The sequence below is a fragment of the Hyaena hyaena genome, unplaced genomic scaffold, assembly GCF_003009895.1.
Source record: "Hyaena hyaena isolate Hyena2069 unplaced genomic scaffold, ASM300989v1 scaffold_2, whole genome shotgun sequence".
NCBI lineage: Eukaryota > Metazoa > Chordata > Mammalia > Carnivora > Hyaenidae > Hyaena > Hyaena hyaena.
This window is the reverse complement of record NW_024080634.1, coordinates 10008043-10023827: the sequence shown is the minus strand read 5'-3', so window position 1 is coordinate 10023827 and position 15785 is coordinate 10008043. Positions and strand designations below refer to the sequence as shown.

The window sequence follows — 15785 nt, the reverse complement described above, 5'->3', positions numbered from 1 at the left end:
AGGCGCCTGGGGGGCTCAGTCGGTTAAGCGTCAGACTTGGGCTCAGATCATGATCTCGCAGGTTTGTGAGTTCAAGCCCCAAGTCGGGCTCTCTGCACTGTCACTGCAGAGCCTGCTTCGGATTCTCTTTCTCCCTCTCTCTCTCTGCCCTTCTGCTGCTCACACTCTCTCTCTCAAAAATAAAAAATAAAAAATTTTAAAAATAAAAAGATAAGTCGACTTCAGCTCAGATCATGATCTTGCAGATTCGTGAGTTTGAGCCCCAAGCTGGGCTCTCTTCACTGTAGAGAGCCTGCTTGGGATTTTCTCTTTCTCCCTCTCTCTCTGCCCTTCTGCTGTTCATGCTCTCTCCCTCAAAATAAATAAAGATTAAAAATTAAATAATTACAATAATAAAAAATTTAAAAACCAAATTTAAAAATAACCCCATAAATCTACCTTAATAAATGATTCGTTATCTCCCCAAAACAATCTAAAGCACCACAACTTTCTTTTGAGAAGCTGATTTATTTCTACTGTGCCCAGAGTACACAACACTCATTAGAATCTGCTCATCTCGTAGGAGCCTGAGCCAGCCTCACACAGGTGTTTGGCGTGTCTTCTACGCTGTCCTGACCAGCCCAATACGTCAGTGCCACCTGCAGAGCCGAGAGGCAGCTGTCACACTGACCAGGTCCAAACACTAGTTCAACTGCTTATTAGCTGTGTGATACAGGCCAGGTTACTTAACCTCTCTGTGCCTCCACTGCCTCTAGCTGGAAAAGGGAGACAACATAGCACACCACACCTTGTGCGGTGGTTTAAGTTTGAGGAGCAAGAGTTAATACTGGAGAGCTTTTAGAAGAAAATCCCTGAGACGCAGCAGGTATGCAACAAAAATAGCTGCTATTATTATAATTACCTAATCACTTGCTATCTTTATTCAATCTACGAACTACTACTAGAAAATGTAAGAATTTTTTCCTATGAAAATGCTCCTACAGAGTTACTCTTATTGAATACAGAATCGGTCTCATCTGAAAGTCCCACCATCCCCACGGAAAGGGGTCAGTCTGTCGAACGTCTTGGTCAAGGTGGTCAGGAGCGGCGGAGGGGGCTTGGTTTCTAAAGGCAAACAGCTCTCCAGCGTTCTGGAGCAGCGCTATCCTATACAACTGGCCACAGTCAAGGAAATATCACAGATCAATGCTGTCCAATATGGTAGCCATGGGAGGGATAAAATACGATTATGGAGTGACTAAAGAGGTAAACTTATCTATCATCACGTATTTTCAACAGCCACATGTGGCTAGCAGTTACCCTTGTAGAAAGCACAGTTGTAGATAATGCGAGAAAAAAGCAAATTCATGCTCCCTGAGCTCCCTGAAATGAACCTCAAAGAGCAAAACCCTCAGAGATGAACTGTAAGCAACTCAGGGTTATCGACGTATAGCTTCCAGGACTAAATGAGAAAGAACAAAACTGTTCTTCTATCTTCACGCTCTAACATCCTACCTGTTGGCACTACACTGCTTCGGCTCTCAATGGCCCTGCACAGGAATTAACTACTTGGAGGGAGAGTACCCCACATTGACTCCTCCCGTGGCGTCCGTTCTGGGTGATCAGAAACGGCAATCATCAAGGATGCAAATAGCCAGGAAAAAGCCTGCTTGTGGCAATAAACGTCAAGTTTGAACCGATTCAGGAGGCATTCTACCTCGGAGAAGCATGTTGAGGGAACACAGGAGTGAAAAGTGAAATCAATGAACAGAGGAGAAAAGAGCCACAGACCATCGTATTATTTTGAAAGAAACCCACTGTTGGTTTTCAGGGGACGTAGAAAGAGAAGGTGGAAGGGCAGAACTGAAGAGTGGGGTCTTGGGGTCTGCTCAGTTCTCTGAAGACACCGCGCCCCGGGAATGTCGGGCTTCCAAAAGAATGTAGTCAGGGGCTCTTCTGCATATCTGGGGGTTTGGAACCTACCTTTGGAGTTGCTGGACTGGCCCAAGTGATTACAGAGTCCCTCCCCTTCTCTGCTCACTCTGGAAGTGACCACACCAGAGTGGGTGGGGCCCCTGATGGTCCTGGGGCTGGCTCAACTAGTCTGTCCATCTTGGAGATCCATCAACACCTTCGACAGTGGCCAATGCTCAACAGTCCCGCCTGAGACAGGCAAACAATGAGTGGGCTCGAGAAATGATGTCCGTCATCACCAAAAAAGTCTGCATCATCCCAAGGACGGATGAGACATTTCTCAGGGGCTTCAGGGGTCCAGCTCAGCTTCCTTAAGGTGGTCACCGGTAATCCCCTAACATCCCAATTCTACCTACAAGCAAAGTATCAATTGTTCCCTTGCTACAACTACCCTATGGGCTTCACCCCACATGGACTAAGGGAGGAGGTGACATTTTAATGGAAATATGTTTAATTTCCCAAAGACATTAGTAGAAGGTCAGGGGAATGAGTATGTTGGCTCTTTAATCAAGCCAACTGGCTGGAGGCTATTTTATTGGCTAAAAAAGAAGTACATCTAAAGAAATACACAATCTTCTTTTTGCCATGTAGAAATTCATCGGAACATTCGCCACCATGAAAGGAGAGCCTCTGATGGGAAAAAGCTACACCAAATGATTAACGGTAGTCTGACGGCTCATTCCATAAATCAAAGAACTCTTGTCAAAGAACCCCAAGCCAAAGCTCCAATTACTGGGAAATGTTTCAGGAAGCATTAAACCTGAATATCCCAAGACTGGGGGACTTGAATCAGAGGCTGACAAACGCAACCAGAAACCTTATTATAACTAAGGGAGATCAGAGGGGCACGCAAACACAGAAACATCACAGAGCAGGCAGCCACATCTCAGAAAAGAACCCTTTGTCAGAAACTAAGAAGGGAAGGGAGAACGTTCTCTTGGCTTCCATCAAATACAACGGTGGAAAGCGTGCCTCAGCCAACTGTAAAGTCAGCTCAAAGCATCAGGGAAATTCGTAATACATAATTTACACAAAAAATGCTCCTATCCTTCCAATATGAAATCTGTGTCAAATGGAAGCCTAGGAGAAAACTGGGGGGTTAGGGGGCAGAAAACAGACAACGGGAGAGAAGAGAAAGTTAATGTAAATCTGAGCAATTTTTGCTTAACCTGCCGATACCCATTGTTAGTAGGGATGCCAGTGACTGGGCAGAATGGGCTCCAAACTCAAAATGTGATGCTTGGTCTTCTGGGTACTAAGTACATTTCAGCATCACCTGTGAACCAGGAAGGTGGGCTAAGGTCTGGGCGACAGAGCCTGGGGTGGTGTCCTCCCACTGGTAGGTTCTGTTATCTCTGCTTGTCCATGCGTGGGGAGTCCAGGAGTCCGCTGAGTGCCCACAGAGCTGGTAGGCAGCCCCCAGCAATCTTGTGCTAGTTATCAGGAGGGAAGGCTCAGCCATCGAGGGAGCTACAGACGGTCCCACAAGTTTCATATTAAACCAGGCTCAACATTTAAATATGAAAAACAGGAACATCTTCCACCTGACCACAAACCTGGCCAGCAAGGAAAGCAGGGGACTAGGGGCGCCTGGGTAGCTCAGTCGGTTGAGCGTCCGACTTTGGCTCAGGTTATGATCTCACCGTTCGTGGGTTTGAGCCCCGCGTCAGGCTCTGTGCTGACAGCCAGCTCAGAGCCTGTTGCCTATCTTCGCATTCTGTGTCTCCCTTTCTCTCTGACCCTCCCCTGCTTATGCTGTCTCTCTCTCTCCCTCTCAAAAATAAATAAAAAGTTAAAAAAAAAAAAAAAAAGATAGCAGGGACTAACTGAAGCCTGAGGCAGAAATGCTGACCAACCAAACCAGAACAAAGCAAAAGGTAAATGAGAAAGACGCCAGCAGGCTACAGTCGGCTAAATACTGGACACACACAGTTGGCACTGTATACAGTACTTATAACACTGACTGCGATTTACCCCCGAAGGTTTCAGTAACCGCATCTGCGCGGCAGAAGGGTGACTGGCTTGCAAAGTGCTCTTTTGGCCTTTATTGATCCCTGGCTGTGGGCACTTGTCCAAGAACTTCCGTTTACCCACTGGGAAGGAAACACTTATCTACAGAGTTAAATCTGCACACTTGAGGGGCATCTGGGTGGCTCAGTGGGTTGAGCATCTGACTCTTGATTTTGGCTCAGGTCATGATCTCACAGTTGGTGGATCCGAACCCTGAGTCAGGCTCTGCACAAACAGTGCAGAGCCTGCTTGGGGTTCTCTCTCCCTCTCTCTCTGCCTCTCCCCTGCTCACTCTTGCGCTCTCTCAAAATAAACAAACATTAAAATAAATTGTACACTGGAATCTAATATAACTACACACATCTCTGGAACTTTGGCTTTACTAGGCCAGACTTTTTCCCACTGTCCCATGTGTCTGCAGATCTGTGACGAAAACCAAACTACCCCAGGGGAGGAAAGCCACTAAAGACACAGCTGAGCCTCGAGTAGGACTGTTCTGCACATGCGTGTTCTCAGAATAGGTAATATTCTACACGTGTGTTCTCAGAATAGGTGGTGTTCTGCGCATGCGTGTTCTCAGAATAGGGAATATTCTACACGTGTTCTCAGAATAGGGAATAGTCTACATATGTGTGTTCTCAGAATAGGTGGTGTTCTGCGCATGCGTGTTCTCAGAATCGGTAATATTCTGCACGTGCGTGTTCTCAGCTTAGGGGAGCTGTGGGGACACCAGGTGCAGGGAGGGACTACTGCCCTATCATGGAGAAGAGGAGGGCTAAGGTTGCCTTGACACCCAGATAACATTTTTTTATGTGCTTTTAATGCCCATTTCATTTTCCAGAAACGCAACTCTGCTCGGGGGAGGTGATACTTTTGGGGGAGGGGCAACTTCACCAAGATTCTTCTCCCGTTTGGAAAATCACATCACCAACCCAAGCTGCCCTGGGGGTCTGAGTCCACTTCAACCCGCTTCTACCCGTCTTGCACTGACTGCCGCAAGGACCCCGGTGACACGCACAGCCTCATGTGCCCCTACCTCCCGGCCCTCCCACTGCAGCCGGTCCAGAGTGTGCACAGATCAAGGGGCTGGCCCCCTCTGTCCACATGACCGCTTTCCATCCCCCCTTGTACGGTACTGAGGCATCTATGTTTACGCATGTAGGTAAGCGATACTGATACTGCCTTTCCATTTCATTCAGGGCATTACCAAGTACTTGCTAGAAGAAGGAGGTGACAAGGCTGAGGTTCAGGAACTGCTGACCTAGACTCTTGAACTTGGACAGGTCTCTTGGCCTCCTGTGCTACGTGAATAAAATCAAAGTCTGGACCAGCTCCAACTTGTGCTCCATGACGAAGCAGTCCAGAGTGAGCAGCTGGGGGCAGAGGATGTGGGTGGACAGGGGGAATGGGAAAGGGCAGAGAGTAGCCCCCAGCCTCATGCCCGCACACACTCACACACCTCCCCTGCTGCACATCTGTGGCTCCAGCAAAAGCTTTGGGGCACAGACAAGTCCTCTTCCATCATAAACAGCCACTGACTCGGAAGTTCGCCCTGGAATTTCAGTGATGACAGGTCCTCAGTCCACAGGGTCATAAACTAAAGCCACAGACTCTTTGGAGGAGGGGCCCACCGGGGATCTGGCAGCCCCATGAGGCCTGCCTCGCACCTGCCACCACTGCTGTCCAGCTGTGCACATAGGAGACCACATCTCTTGTGCCCCCAAAATGGAGACCAGGATGTGGCATCAGGAGAAGACAGACAGGTGCTTCTTCCTCACGGGGCGAGGTCTCCTGCCTCACTGTGAATGCCCAGCGTTTTCGGAAGCTTCCCAATTGTTCTTTTGGTTGGGGGAACAGAGACTGTGGAGGAGGAAGGTGACCAGGGAGCTAAATGTGGTAGCTCAGGGTCTGGAAACAGCTCACAAGTTGAAGAGCAAACCACGTGTCCACTAACTTGTTCTCTCTGTTTAAGTTTAAATTTTAGGGTCACAAAGAGATGTGAAATCAAAATGTGCATGGTGTTAGGGCAGCAACTCGGGGACTCGGGACAGGGGACTCGGACCCCACGGGCTCCCCTGAAGGCCAGGGCTGCCGTGAGGCCCTGGTGGCCGTCCCGGGAGCTCAGCGGGGGCTGCCCCATGCTGTCCGGACTCCATCCCGTTCTCCGGTGCCCGCCCCACAGTGGCAGGCTGGCAGCCCCGTCCTCGGATTCAGTGCTTTGTGCTCCTTTCTGAGCGAGTCACAGAAATGGCTCCAGTGAACCATGCCTTGACCACCACTGAACTTCGGGACAGCAAAGGCAGCTGTCCGGGCAAGCCCAGTCCGCTTCCCAGAACAGCCTCACGCTCACGCCTGACGCACCTCTCCCTGCTCGAGCCCCTGCCACGTTAGGACTAGAGGCCTCAGTGACCATCGGCGGATGGTGTGCTCTCCGCAAACCAGGTGTGGCTACAGAACGGCCAACTGACTCGGAGTTTTGCCACGTCAAGGCCAGGAGAAGGCACCACGGCTGCGGGAAAGCCTCCTGTGGGTCCCCTGAAGGAGTTCAAACCTGTGCGCACACGCAGACCCAGACAAGTACACGGCTCACCAGAAAGCACAACCATACACACACAGCGAGGTCGACACATATACACATATGCAAGTATCTACATAAATACACAAATGACACACACACAAATGACCCACAACCATACACATGTGCAAATATTTACATACACAGATGTCTACAAATATATACACAACCATACCAACATAGGCATATGCATAAATATACACAATCATATACACATACAGATATGTATGTATACATTGATATCTACATATACACAGTAATACGCAATCATATAGACACATAAATATATATACAACGATAAACATATGCACAGCTATCTATACATACACAAATATACATATACACAAATACAAATATACAGATATACATACAACCATACACACATATAAATACACAACCATATACATATACAGATATGTATGTATACAGATACCTACACATACACAATGACAATCATAGACACACAAATATACACACAACCATATATACATATGCACAGATTTCTATACATATACAAACATATACATACAGATACATACAACCCTACACACATACAAAGACACACAACCATGTACACATATGCACAGATATCTACACTTATACACAAAGACAATCTTATACACATATGCAGATATCTACACATCTACATACCCAGATATATACAACCATATACACACAACCATATGCACATACATGTGTACACAACCATACACATGTATAGAGATCTACATATACACACAAATATTTACATATACATAAATATACACACATATATTTATACATATACGCAAACGTATACACACACATACACACAACCACATACACATATGCACAGATATCTACATACTCACACAACCATATACACACACACAGATATCTATACATCTACATACACAGAAATATATACAACCACATACAGATACCCAGAGACATATACACAACCATATACACACACACACATATATAACCAGACACATATGCAGATATCTACACATACACAAATATTTACATACACATAAATACAATCACACACACAATAACTAGATATACACAGATGTCTACACACAGACAAAACCACATACAAATACAGATATCTACATAAACACACACAAATAGACATGCAACCATATACATATACACACAAATATATATACAACCATGCACGTGTATGTATCTACACATATGCACAAATATATATACACAGATTATACGCACAAATAAAACGATATACACATATGCATATATCTACACATACACACAAATAGACATAGAAGTGTATACACGTACATAGTATCTACACATACACACAAACACATACACACAACCATATATACATACACACAAATATACACATCCATATACATATGCAGATATCTACACATATACATACACGTAGATATATACACAACCATAGACACATATACAAATATACAGATAAGCACATATATATATACACAAATATACACACAATCATAGATCATATATCTACACATACACACAAATATACACACACATACACACATGCACACAAGATCCACATATACACAGGTATCTATCTACACATAAAAATATACGCATAACCATATGCACAGATGTCTACACATACACATGAATACGTATATACACAGATCCCCCTTAAAATGACACAGCCTTTCAGCTTTTCTTGTGCCAGTGTCTGCTCAGAATTCACGCAGTGACCCGAAGCCCTGCCACGCCCAGCCACACGCCCATCACTCACCTCTCTGCGTCAAAGTACGAGTCTATGTAAGAATGCGGGGCACCTGCCACGGCAAAGTTGCTGCTTCCGGTGTCCACGAGAATCTGCAGCTTTTAATTTGAAGGGGAAAAAATAGAAACTATCAGGCTACTGGAATAAGGCAACATTCCTGAATAATTCTTTCCAAAACCAAGCAACCAGAACAAGGTATTACACTTGGAAAAAAATGTGTATCAATGAGAAATTTGTTTTAAAAGTTGTTATGAAATTGAAATCTGAACACGGTCCATTAAGAAGCTAATGGGGGGGGCAGTGTTGCTTCAGATACACAATGGGCCTTAAGAAAAGGTAAAATTGAGTGAAATAACGGAGCTTTCCTTTTTTAAAAAAAACAAAGTTTTTATTTATTTCTGAGAGAGAGAGCGAGAGCGAGCGAGAGAGCGAGCGAGAGAGACAGTGTGAGCAGGGGAGGGTCAGAGAGAGAGGGAGATACAGAATCCGAAGCAGGCTCCAGGCTCTGAGCTGTCAGCACAGAGCCCGACGCGGGGCTGGAACCCACGAACCGTGAGATCCTGACCTGAGCCAAAGTCGGACGCTTAACCGACTAAGCCACCCAGGCCCCCAGAGTTTTCCTTTTTTAAGCCATTGGCCCTTGCTCTAGGGCAGAGCCTTTTCCCACCCTGGGCTGTCATGTCAGCCAGCTCCCAGCTCGGTCACCTGGCAGGGCGTGCCCCCCTCCTGCCGTTCCGATCTCACACTGGAAACCCAGACCCAGGGGGGCCCTGTGCCCAGGGTACACCTCCACAGCCTCCCCCCTACCCAACAGCTGGCATCCCCTCTTCTCTGCTGCGCAGGACCCGGGGACACCTGTCACAGGTATCATCTCTTAGTTTTAATGACTCAGACTCTGCAATCAATAAAAATGCAGGATCTTCGACTTTCCACTGGTGGGCTCCGACACGGTGTGCACCCAAATCAAGGTACGGAAATTTGTATCGTTCTGTGGCCCCTTTCCGGTCAATCTCTCCTGTTCCTCAAAGGCAATCACCTTCTGACTTCTATTCCCTGGACTGGTTTACTGGTTCTGGACATTATGTAAATGTAAACACGGGAGTGGTTTGCTTTTGCCCAGCAAGGAGGGGGGCATCTGGCTTCGTCTGGTCAACACGTTTTTGAGCTCCCCTACTGCTGTGACAGGTATCGGTACTTGATTTACTGTGGAGCACACTCCCCTGCTCGGATGTGCTGCTATGTGCCTGTCCTGCTCGGAGGGCACTGGGGCTGCTTGTAATTTCAGCCTATCAGGAAGGAGGCTGCCACGGACGTTCTTACAGGGGTCATTCTGTAGATGTCTGTTTCCATTCCTTTTGGGCAAATACCTAGGAGTCCAACTTGTTGGCTCATCGAATAGGTCTATTTTTAATGTGTGTGTGTGTGTGTGTGTGTGTGTGTGTGTGTGTGTTAATTCCAAACATCTCTCCAAAAGAGATACAGCAAGTTACACTTCCACATGCAATGGGTCACTGTCTGTCTGATTCATTTGCTCCACACCCTCCTCGGATTTGGCATCACTGGTCTTTTCCACAACAGTCTTTCTAGTGCGTGTGGAATGGTATCTCACTGTGGCTTCGACGTAACCAGCCACACTGTGTTAGCATCGTCCCCTCACCATCTCCAGTAAGCAATGACGTCCAAGGGAGGGTAGGGCGTGCTCAGCATCTATCCCGAGTCCAGAGTCCAGACACACAGCCCACTGTATATAGCATGAGGAGATCTTTCAGAAGTAAACATAGAACATGCAGATAGACCCCAAAGGTTGAAAATCAAATCAAAATGCTAAGGTAAAGGTGCACCTAGGTGGCTCAGTCCATTGAGCATCCAACCTCAGCTCAGGGCATGATCTCACAGTTCACGAGTTTGAGCCTCACGTCGGGCTCTGTGCTGACAGCTCAGAGCCTGGAGCTGCTTCCGATTCTGTCTCCCTCTCTCTCTGCCCCTCCTCTGCTCACTCTCGCTCTCTCTCTCAAAAATAAATAAACATTAAAAATAAAAACTGCTAAAAAAAAAAAAAGGCTGGAGGTGAAGAAATCCAGGTGGCTTAAGTTTTTATCTAGAATTCTCTCAACACTTACACAGCTACTCTGATCAAACTCTCAGTTTTGCCAAATCCAGTGTTTTCCACGCTTCTCTCACTTGACCCCCTCCCCCCAGCAGGATCTCACTCAGTCAGCCATTCCGTCCTTCTGGAAAACCCATCTTCGTTCTGGATTCCAGGACTGACACTCCCAGTTTTCCTCCACCTTCCTGCCTGCTCCCTTCAGTCTCGCTGCTGGGTGCCTCTCTCCCCCGTGGGAGAGTCCCGTGGGGGACCCGGGCACCGCACATCCCCTCATATCCTCTAAGCCTTTATTCAGTGGGCACTTCTCAGAGCACCCGTCTGAACAGCAAGCCCCTGCCGGGCACCCCCTTCCCTGTCTCCCCTGCTCCCATGATGCTCATCCTCTCCTGGGGTAACAACAGCAAAGGCATCTAACAGCACCTACTATGTGCCAAGAACTCAGCACCTACTATGTGCCAGGGACTCCTTACAGTGCTGCATATACATTAACATGTGGAACCCTCACAGGGCCGTCTGAGGGCAGCATCGACACCCTGATTGCACAGACAGGGCAAGCAGGTGCAGAGGGGCCGGCCTGCCTGGTCACGCAGGGGTGTGTGGCAGGGCCGGGTCTAAACCCAGGCTGTCTTACTCCCAACACATTATTTTAGTGACCTGCCCACTTCCCAGGCTCTAGGAGCTCCCTGTTCCCCTCCCTCCACTAGCATGCGAGCTCTGGGCAGGGGTTTGTGCTGCCCGGATCACTGCTCCGTCCCCAATGCCCAGGATGGGGCCGGGCACAGAGCAGACACTCAAATATGTGTTCAATGAATGGCTGAATGATTCTCAAAGGTAAAATCAAAGACACCAACTTTTCTCTTGGTACAAAGACAATAAATACAGATTCAGGAAAAATAAACAACGTACAGTTGGGGCGCCTGAATGTGCCAGTGGGCAGGCTCCGCGGAGCCCCAGTTTTAGGCTGCCAGGCTCACGGAGGGTCTGGCTCTCCCCTCCCCGATCTAAGTGCACCGGCTTCCCCTGCAGGAGGCTGTGGAAATGGCCCGGGGAAACGGACCATCCTGGGAGCTGGACCTGTGGGCACAACAAATGCAATGCCTGTGCTTTTCCAAACAAGAGCCTATTTTGGGACCTCAGAGGGTGCTCTTTGCAGCACTGAAGATCCTCGTCCAGGACACCTGCAGAACAGGGACAGGCAGATCTGGGGACAGAGGCCTGGCGTGGCTCTAAAACATACTGAACAAAGAGATGATAAAAGTGACTCGATATGCCCTATCGAGGCTTTAGGAAGCGAATTCTGCCCTTCATCTGCATCTGCTAACACAGTCACGGGAAAAGGTGCAGGAAAGACCTCACTCCCCTACGGAGAGGTTTGGAGATTTCAGACAGCCTGCAGTCTGAACAAAACTCATCTGGTTCCGCATTCAAATGTGTGATGCCCAACAGCCCTGAGCTCCTGACCCACGGCATGGGTGGGACTGCATCTGAATTTCTCATCAGCATGCCCTGTGAGTCTGCCTGCACTTGGATTGGACTGCAGAGGAGCAGCAGGTGCAGAGACCTCTGTGCATCCAGCAGTCAGGGCAAGTTCACGGGGGGGGGGCGGGGGGGGGGGAAGCTCGTGCACAGGTCAGCCGGGGGGGGCAGATATTCCTAGAGGGCAGAGCTCTTTGCTCTCCAGCGGCTAAACACAACATGATCCTGAAAGCCGGCGTAGCAGAATCTCTGTGCATCAGGTTTTTAAAAAGTCCCTTCAAAGTGGGGCACCTGGGGGGCTCAGTCAGTTAAGAGTCTGACTTGGGCTCAGGTCATGATCTCACAGTTCTGGATCTCAAGTCCCACATCAGGTTCCACGCTGACAGCAGAGCCAGCTTCCGATCCTCTGTCCCCCTCTCTCTCTGTCCCTCCCCGGCTTGCGCTCTCTCTCCCGCTCTCAAAAATAAATAAACATGGAATACCTGGATGGCTCAGTTGGTTAAACTGTCCAACTTCAAATCAGGTCATGATCTTGTGGCTCATGAGTTCGAGCCCCGCATCAGGCTCGGTGCTGCCACCTCAGAGCCTGGAGCCTGCTTCAGATTCCCTCTCCCTCTGCCCCACCCCCACTTGTGCTCGTGTGCTCACTCTCTCCCTCTCTCTCAAAAATAAACATTAAAACTTGTTTTAAAAATAATAAATAAACATCCAAAAAATCCCCTCTAACTTCAGTTCTTTTAAGAGATGAGTCAGGGGCGCCTGGGTGGCTTAGTCGGTTAAGCATCCGACTTTCGCTTAGGTCATGATCTCGCGGTTCGTGGGTTCGAGCCCCGCATCGGGCTCTGTGCTGACTGCCAGCTCGGAGCCTGGAGCCTGTTTCAGTCTGTGACTCCCTCTCTCTCTGACCCTCCCCTGCTCACGCTGTCTCTCTCTCTCTCCTAGAAATAAATAAAAATATTAAAAAAAAAAAAAAAAAAAGAGATGAGTCCATCCCACATACATCCAATTCTTAATTTAACGCTGTGGCTTCCAGGTCACATTTGCATTCTGATCCTGTAGTTTACGTTTTCATGGAGGCCTCACACTTAGGATGGCTGATGAAATCGTCGGCCACTGGTGACTGACCCAACCTCCAGCCCGTCTGCCCTCCCGGGGTGAGCCTGGACTCCAAACCTCCTCCCAGGTTGGTCCCCATCCTGGGGCCTTTCCAAGAACCAGCTCATTAACGTCACTCAGGTGTGGGTGGAAAAGGGTTTGCTCTAAATAGCGGCCGTCCCATCCCCCGGGGGGACTCCTCCGGCATCGGGAGCTCTGCCAGGAACTGGACCACGACCAAACACAGACTTCTAGTAAGTCACAGTTACCACATGTGGCCAAGGCGAGGCCAACAGCAAGGATGGGACCTTTACCCATCCTGGCAATGAACTTCCAAAACGCAACCTTGGTGAAGCACCAAGGCTTTGGTCCCGGCAGCAGACACTGGGTCCAAGCTGACATACACTCATCCGTGCAACACACAGGGCCCCCCATCCAGATTTAAATGGTTCCTGGAGGCAAGATCAGCTTCTAAAGTTGTGGAGAAGCAAAGGAGAAAGGCAAGACCACAGGAATCCCTCATGAGGCCAATCGGGGAACCCCACACCTTTAAAAGCAGAGTGTGGGGTGCCTGGGCAGCTCAGTCAGTTAAGCATCCAACTTTTGATTTCAGCTCAGATCATGATCACATGGTTCGTGGGTTCGAGCCCAATGTCAGGCTGTGCACTGACAGTGTGAATCCTGCTTGGATTCTCTCTCTGCCTCTCTCTCTGCCCCTCCCATGCTCACACTCTCACTCTCTCTCAAAATAAATATTTAAAATAAATAAATAAAAACAGAGTGTGGCTGAGTGTATGTGGCAAGATGATCACCCGAAAAATAAACAAAAAAAAATTTACAACAGTGAGGAATCCTTCATCTGTCATTAAATCATAGATGATAAAACTAGGTTCCTGAACATGAGCATCCTTCCAGCCCACACTCACAGTCCATCAGGAAGGTGTGCCATCTTTACAAGTATTTCTGGGTCTCCATGCACCCAGCCACCCAGCAGGAAGGGCCAGCTGCCTGGGGCATCCCACATCCACACCAAGTGCTTTTCGACAACAAGCGTGGTCAGGGGCACAATCACCCCAGGGACCAGGAGACTTTCTGGGTAGACATCGCCCCCCCCCGCCCCCCAAAAGCCTCCACATCTTACCAGAACGGAGTGCTTTCACACACACCCGCGCTTACCTCTACCATGACACCCAATGCCCCGCTTTGCAGAGGCAGGGGGCACGAAAGCAGAGAAAGTTGCACCAGAAGACAAACGGCATTCTTCTACACAGACAACTGCTAACTGTCCGCGCATTTGGTACAACCCTTTCTTTCCCAGCGACTTCACTAGGTACCAGCTTGCAAGAAAATTCAGGCCAAGTCATGGCTCGGCAAAGCAGGCCCCCTTGGTCGTTCCTGGGGCAAAGGACTGGAGGAGAGACATCGCCCCAATCGATGAGGCCGCCCAAAGTCAGGCAAGGGACGGATGTCCAGGGTGAACACTGTGGATTGTGTTTCAAGTAATGTCTCTGGACAGCAACAAGCCAACACTTTTTTCTATGTGACAATTTTGGAAACAGACGCCGTGTGTGCTGACTTCCCCCCACACCTCCTCTTTTGGGAAGAGCCCAAACCACAAAGGAAAAAAGTTAGTGGACTTGCTCCATACCTTTTACCCCATCTGCTCTACAACACGCTGAACCTCTGAGGCTCAAGGTAGTGGTTTCTTAGCCTCATTCCACACACTCACACTGCCCTCTGTGACATCTTTCATGCTGAATTTGCAAAATCATTTCCTGACTCCTTGGGTTCAAGTTCACATACCCCTGATGGTCTAACCCCATCCCACTCGGGCCCCACTCGGCCCCATCAAGAGACATTGAAGATGCATATAAATTAATCTTTAAAAAAAAAAAAAGTCCAGAACAGCAGGAATTGACAGGACAAATTTTTTGTCACTCCTTAAAAACAGCAAACACACTCCCTGGAGCTACTGCCCTGTGCCTCCCGGCCCAGCCGGGCATCAGTGAGCTAAGCTTCTACAAGCCTGTAAACAGCAAGGACCACTACTGACCAGTCCCCAGCCTGGAAGCTCCAGAAACATTACTTTCCTGGTTTTCCCACCACGTCCCTCCTTTCTCATTTCCCTTGCAGATACTTCCCTCCTCTGTGCTCTTGGAAACGCCTTACACATCGTTCCTAGGAATTCTGTGTCCCAGCCCCTGGTGCACCATTTCTGCACTGGATGGAGTCCAACAGCATCCAGGGGACAACCCCAGCATAGGGGCCTGGGAGGGATTCATCGCTTCACCCCCCCGTACCACGGACAGTGCCCAGGACATACTAGGCACTTGATAAACAAAGTTGTGAAATACATGAACAAGTCGCTACGTATTCTGGGCAAAAGAAGCTTGTTTATTCATGTATAAAACAAGTGTGTATTGCACACCAACCAATAATACACAAAATATCAAGAAGGCAAACCATCTACTCTAAAAGACGAGATTGAAAATGTACGAGACTCCTACTAACCCTAAAGCAAACGCTTTCCCCTCTGGCATGTGCTTCTTCAACAATATTCTCCAGGCCCAGCGGCCCCTGCTAAACCCTCGTGATGCCATTCTACAAAACAATCCCGAAGCAAGGACAACCATTCTGTACAATGGCGGGTGGGAACTGGATAGGTTTCTAATGTGAATGGGCAGGGTCTTCACGTCAATGTGCTTTTCTCCACTTTGCGGAGCAGTGACAGAGCCCCGGATCAAGGGGCGCCCCACAACTCCCGAGTCTGTGTCTGGGCAGGCTCCACGTCCTGCCTGCGCCTCACTGCTCCTGGTGCAGACTCTCAGTGAGCAAGTGAT

The 15785-nt window shown here is 48.5% G+C and overlaps 1 protein-coding gene across 1 annotated transcript in view; it reads right to left on the bottom strand.

The window, feature by feature from the left end:
* BACE2 (beta-secretase 2) overlaps positions 1-15785 on the bottom strand; it is an 83064-nt gene that overhangs the window by 39324 nt on the left and 27955 nt on the right. Inside the window, exon 2 of the mRNA XM_039229899.1 lies at positions 8277-8365. Within this exon, the coding sequence (XP_039085830.1) occupies positions 8277-8365 (89 nt within the window). The remainder of the gene's footprint in view (positions 1-8276; positions 8366-15785) is intronic.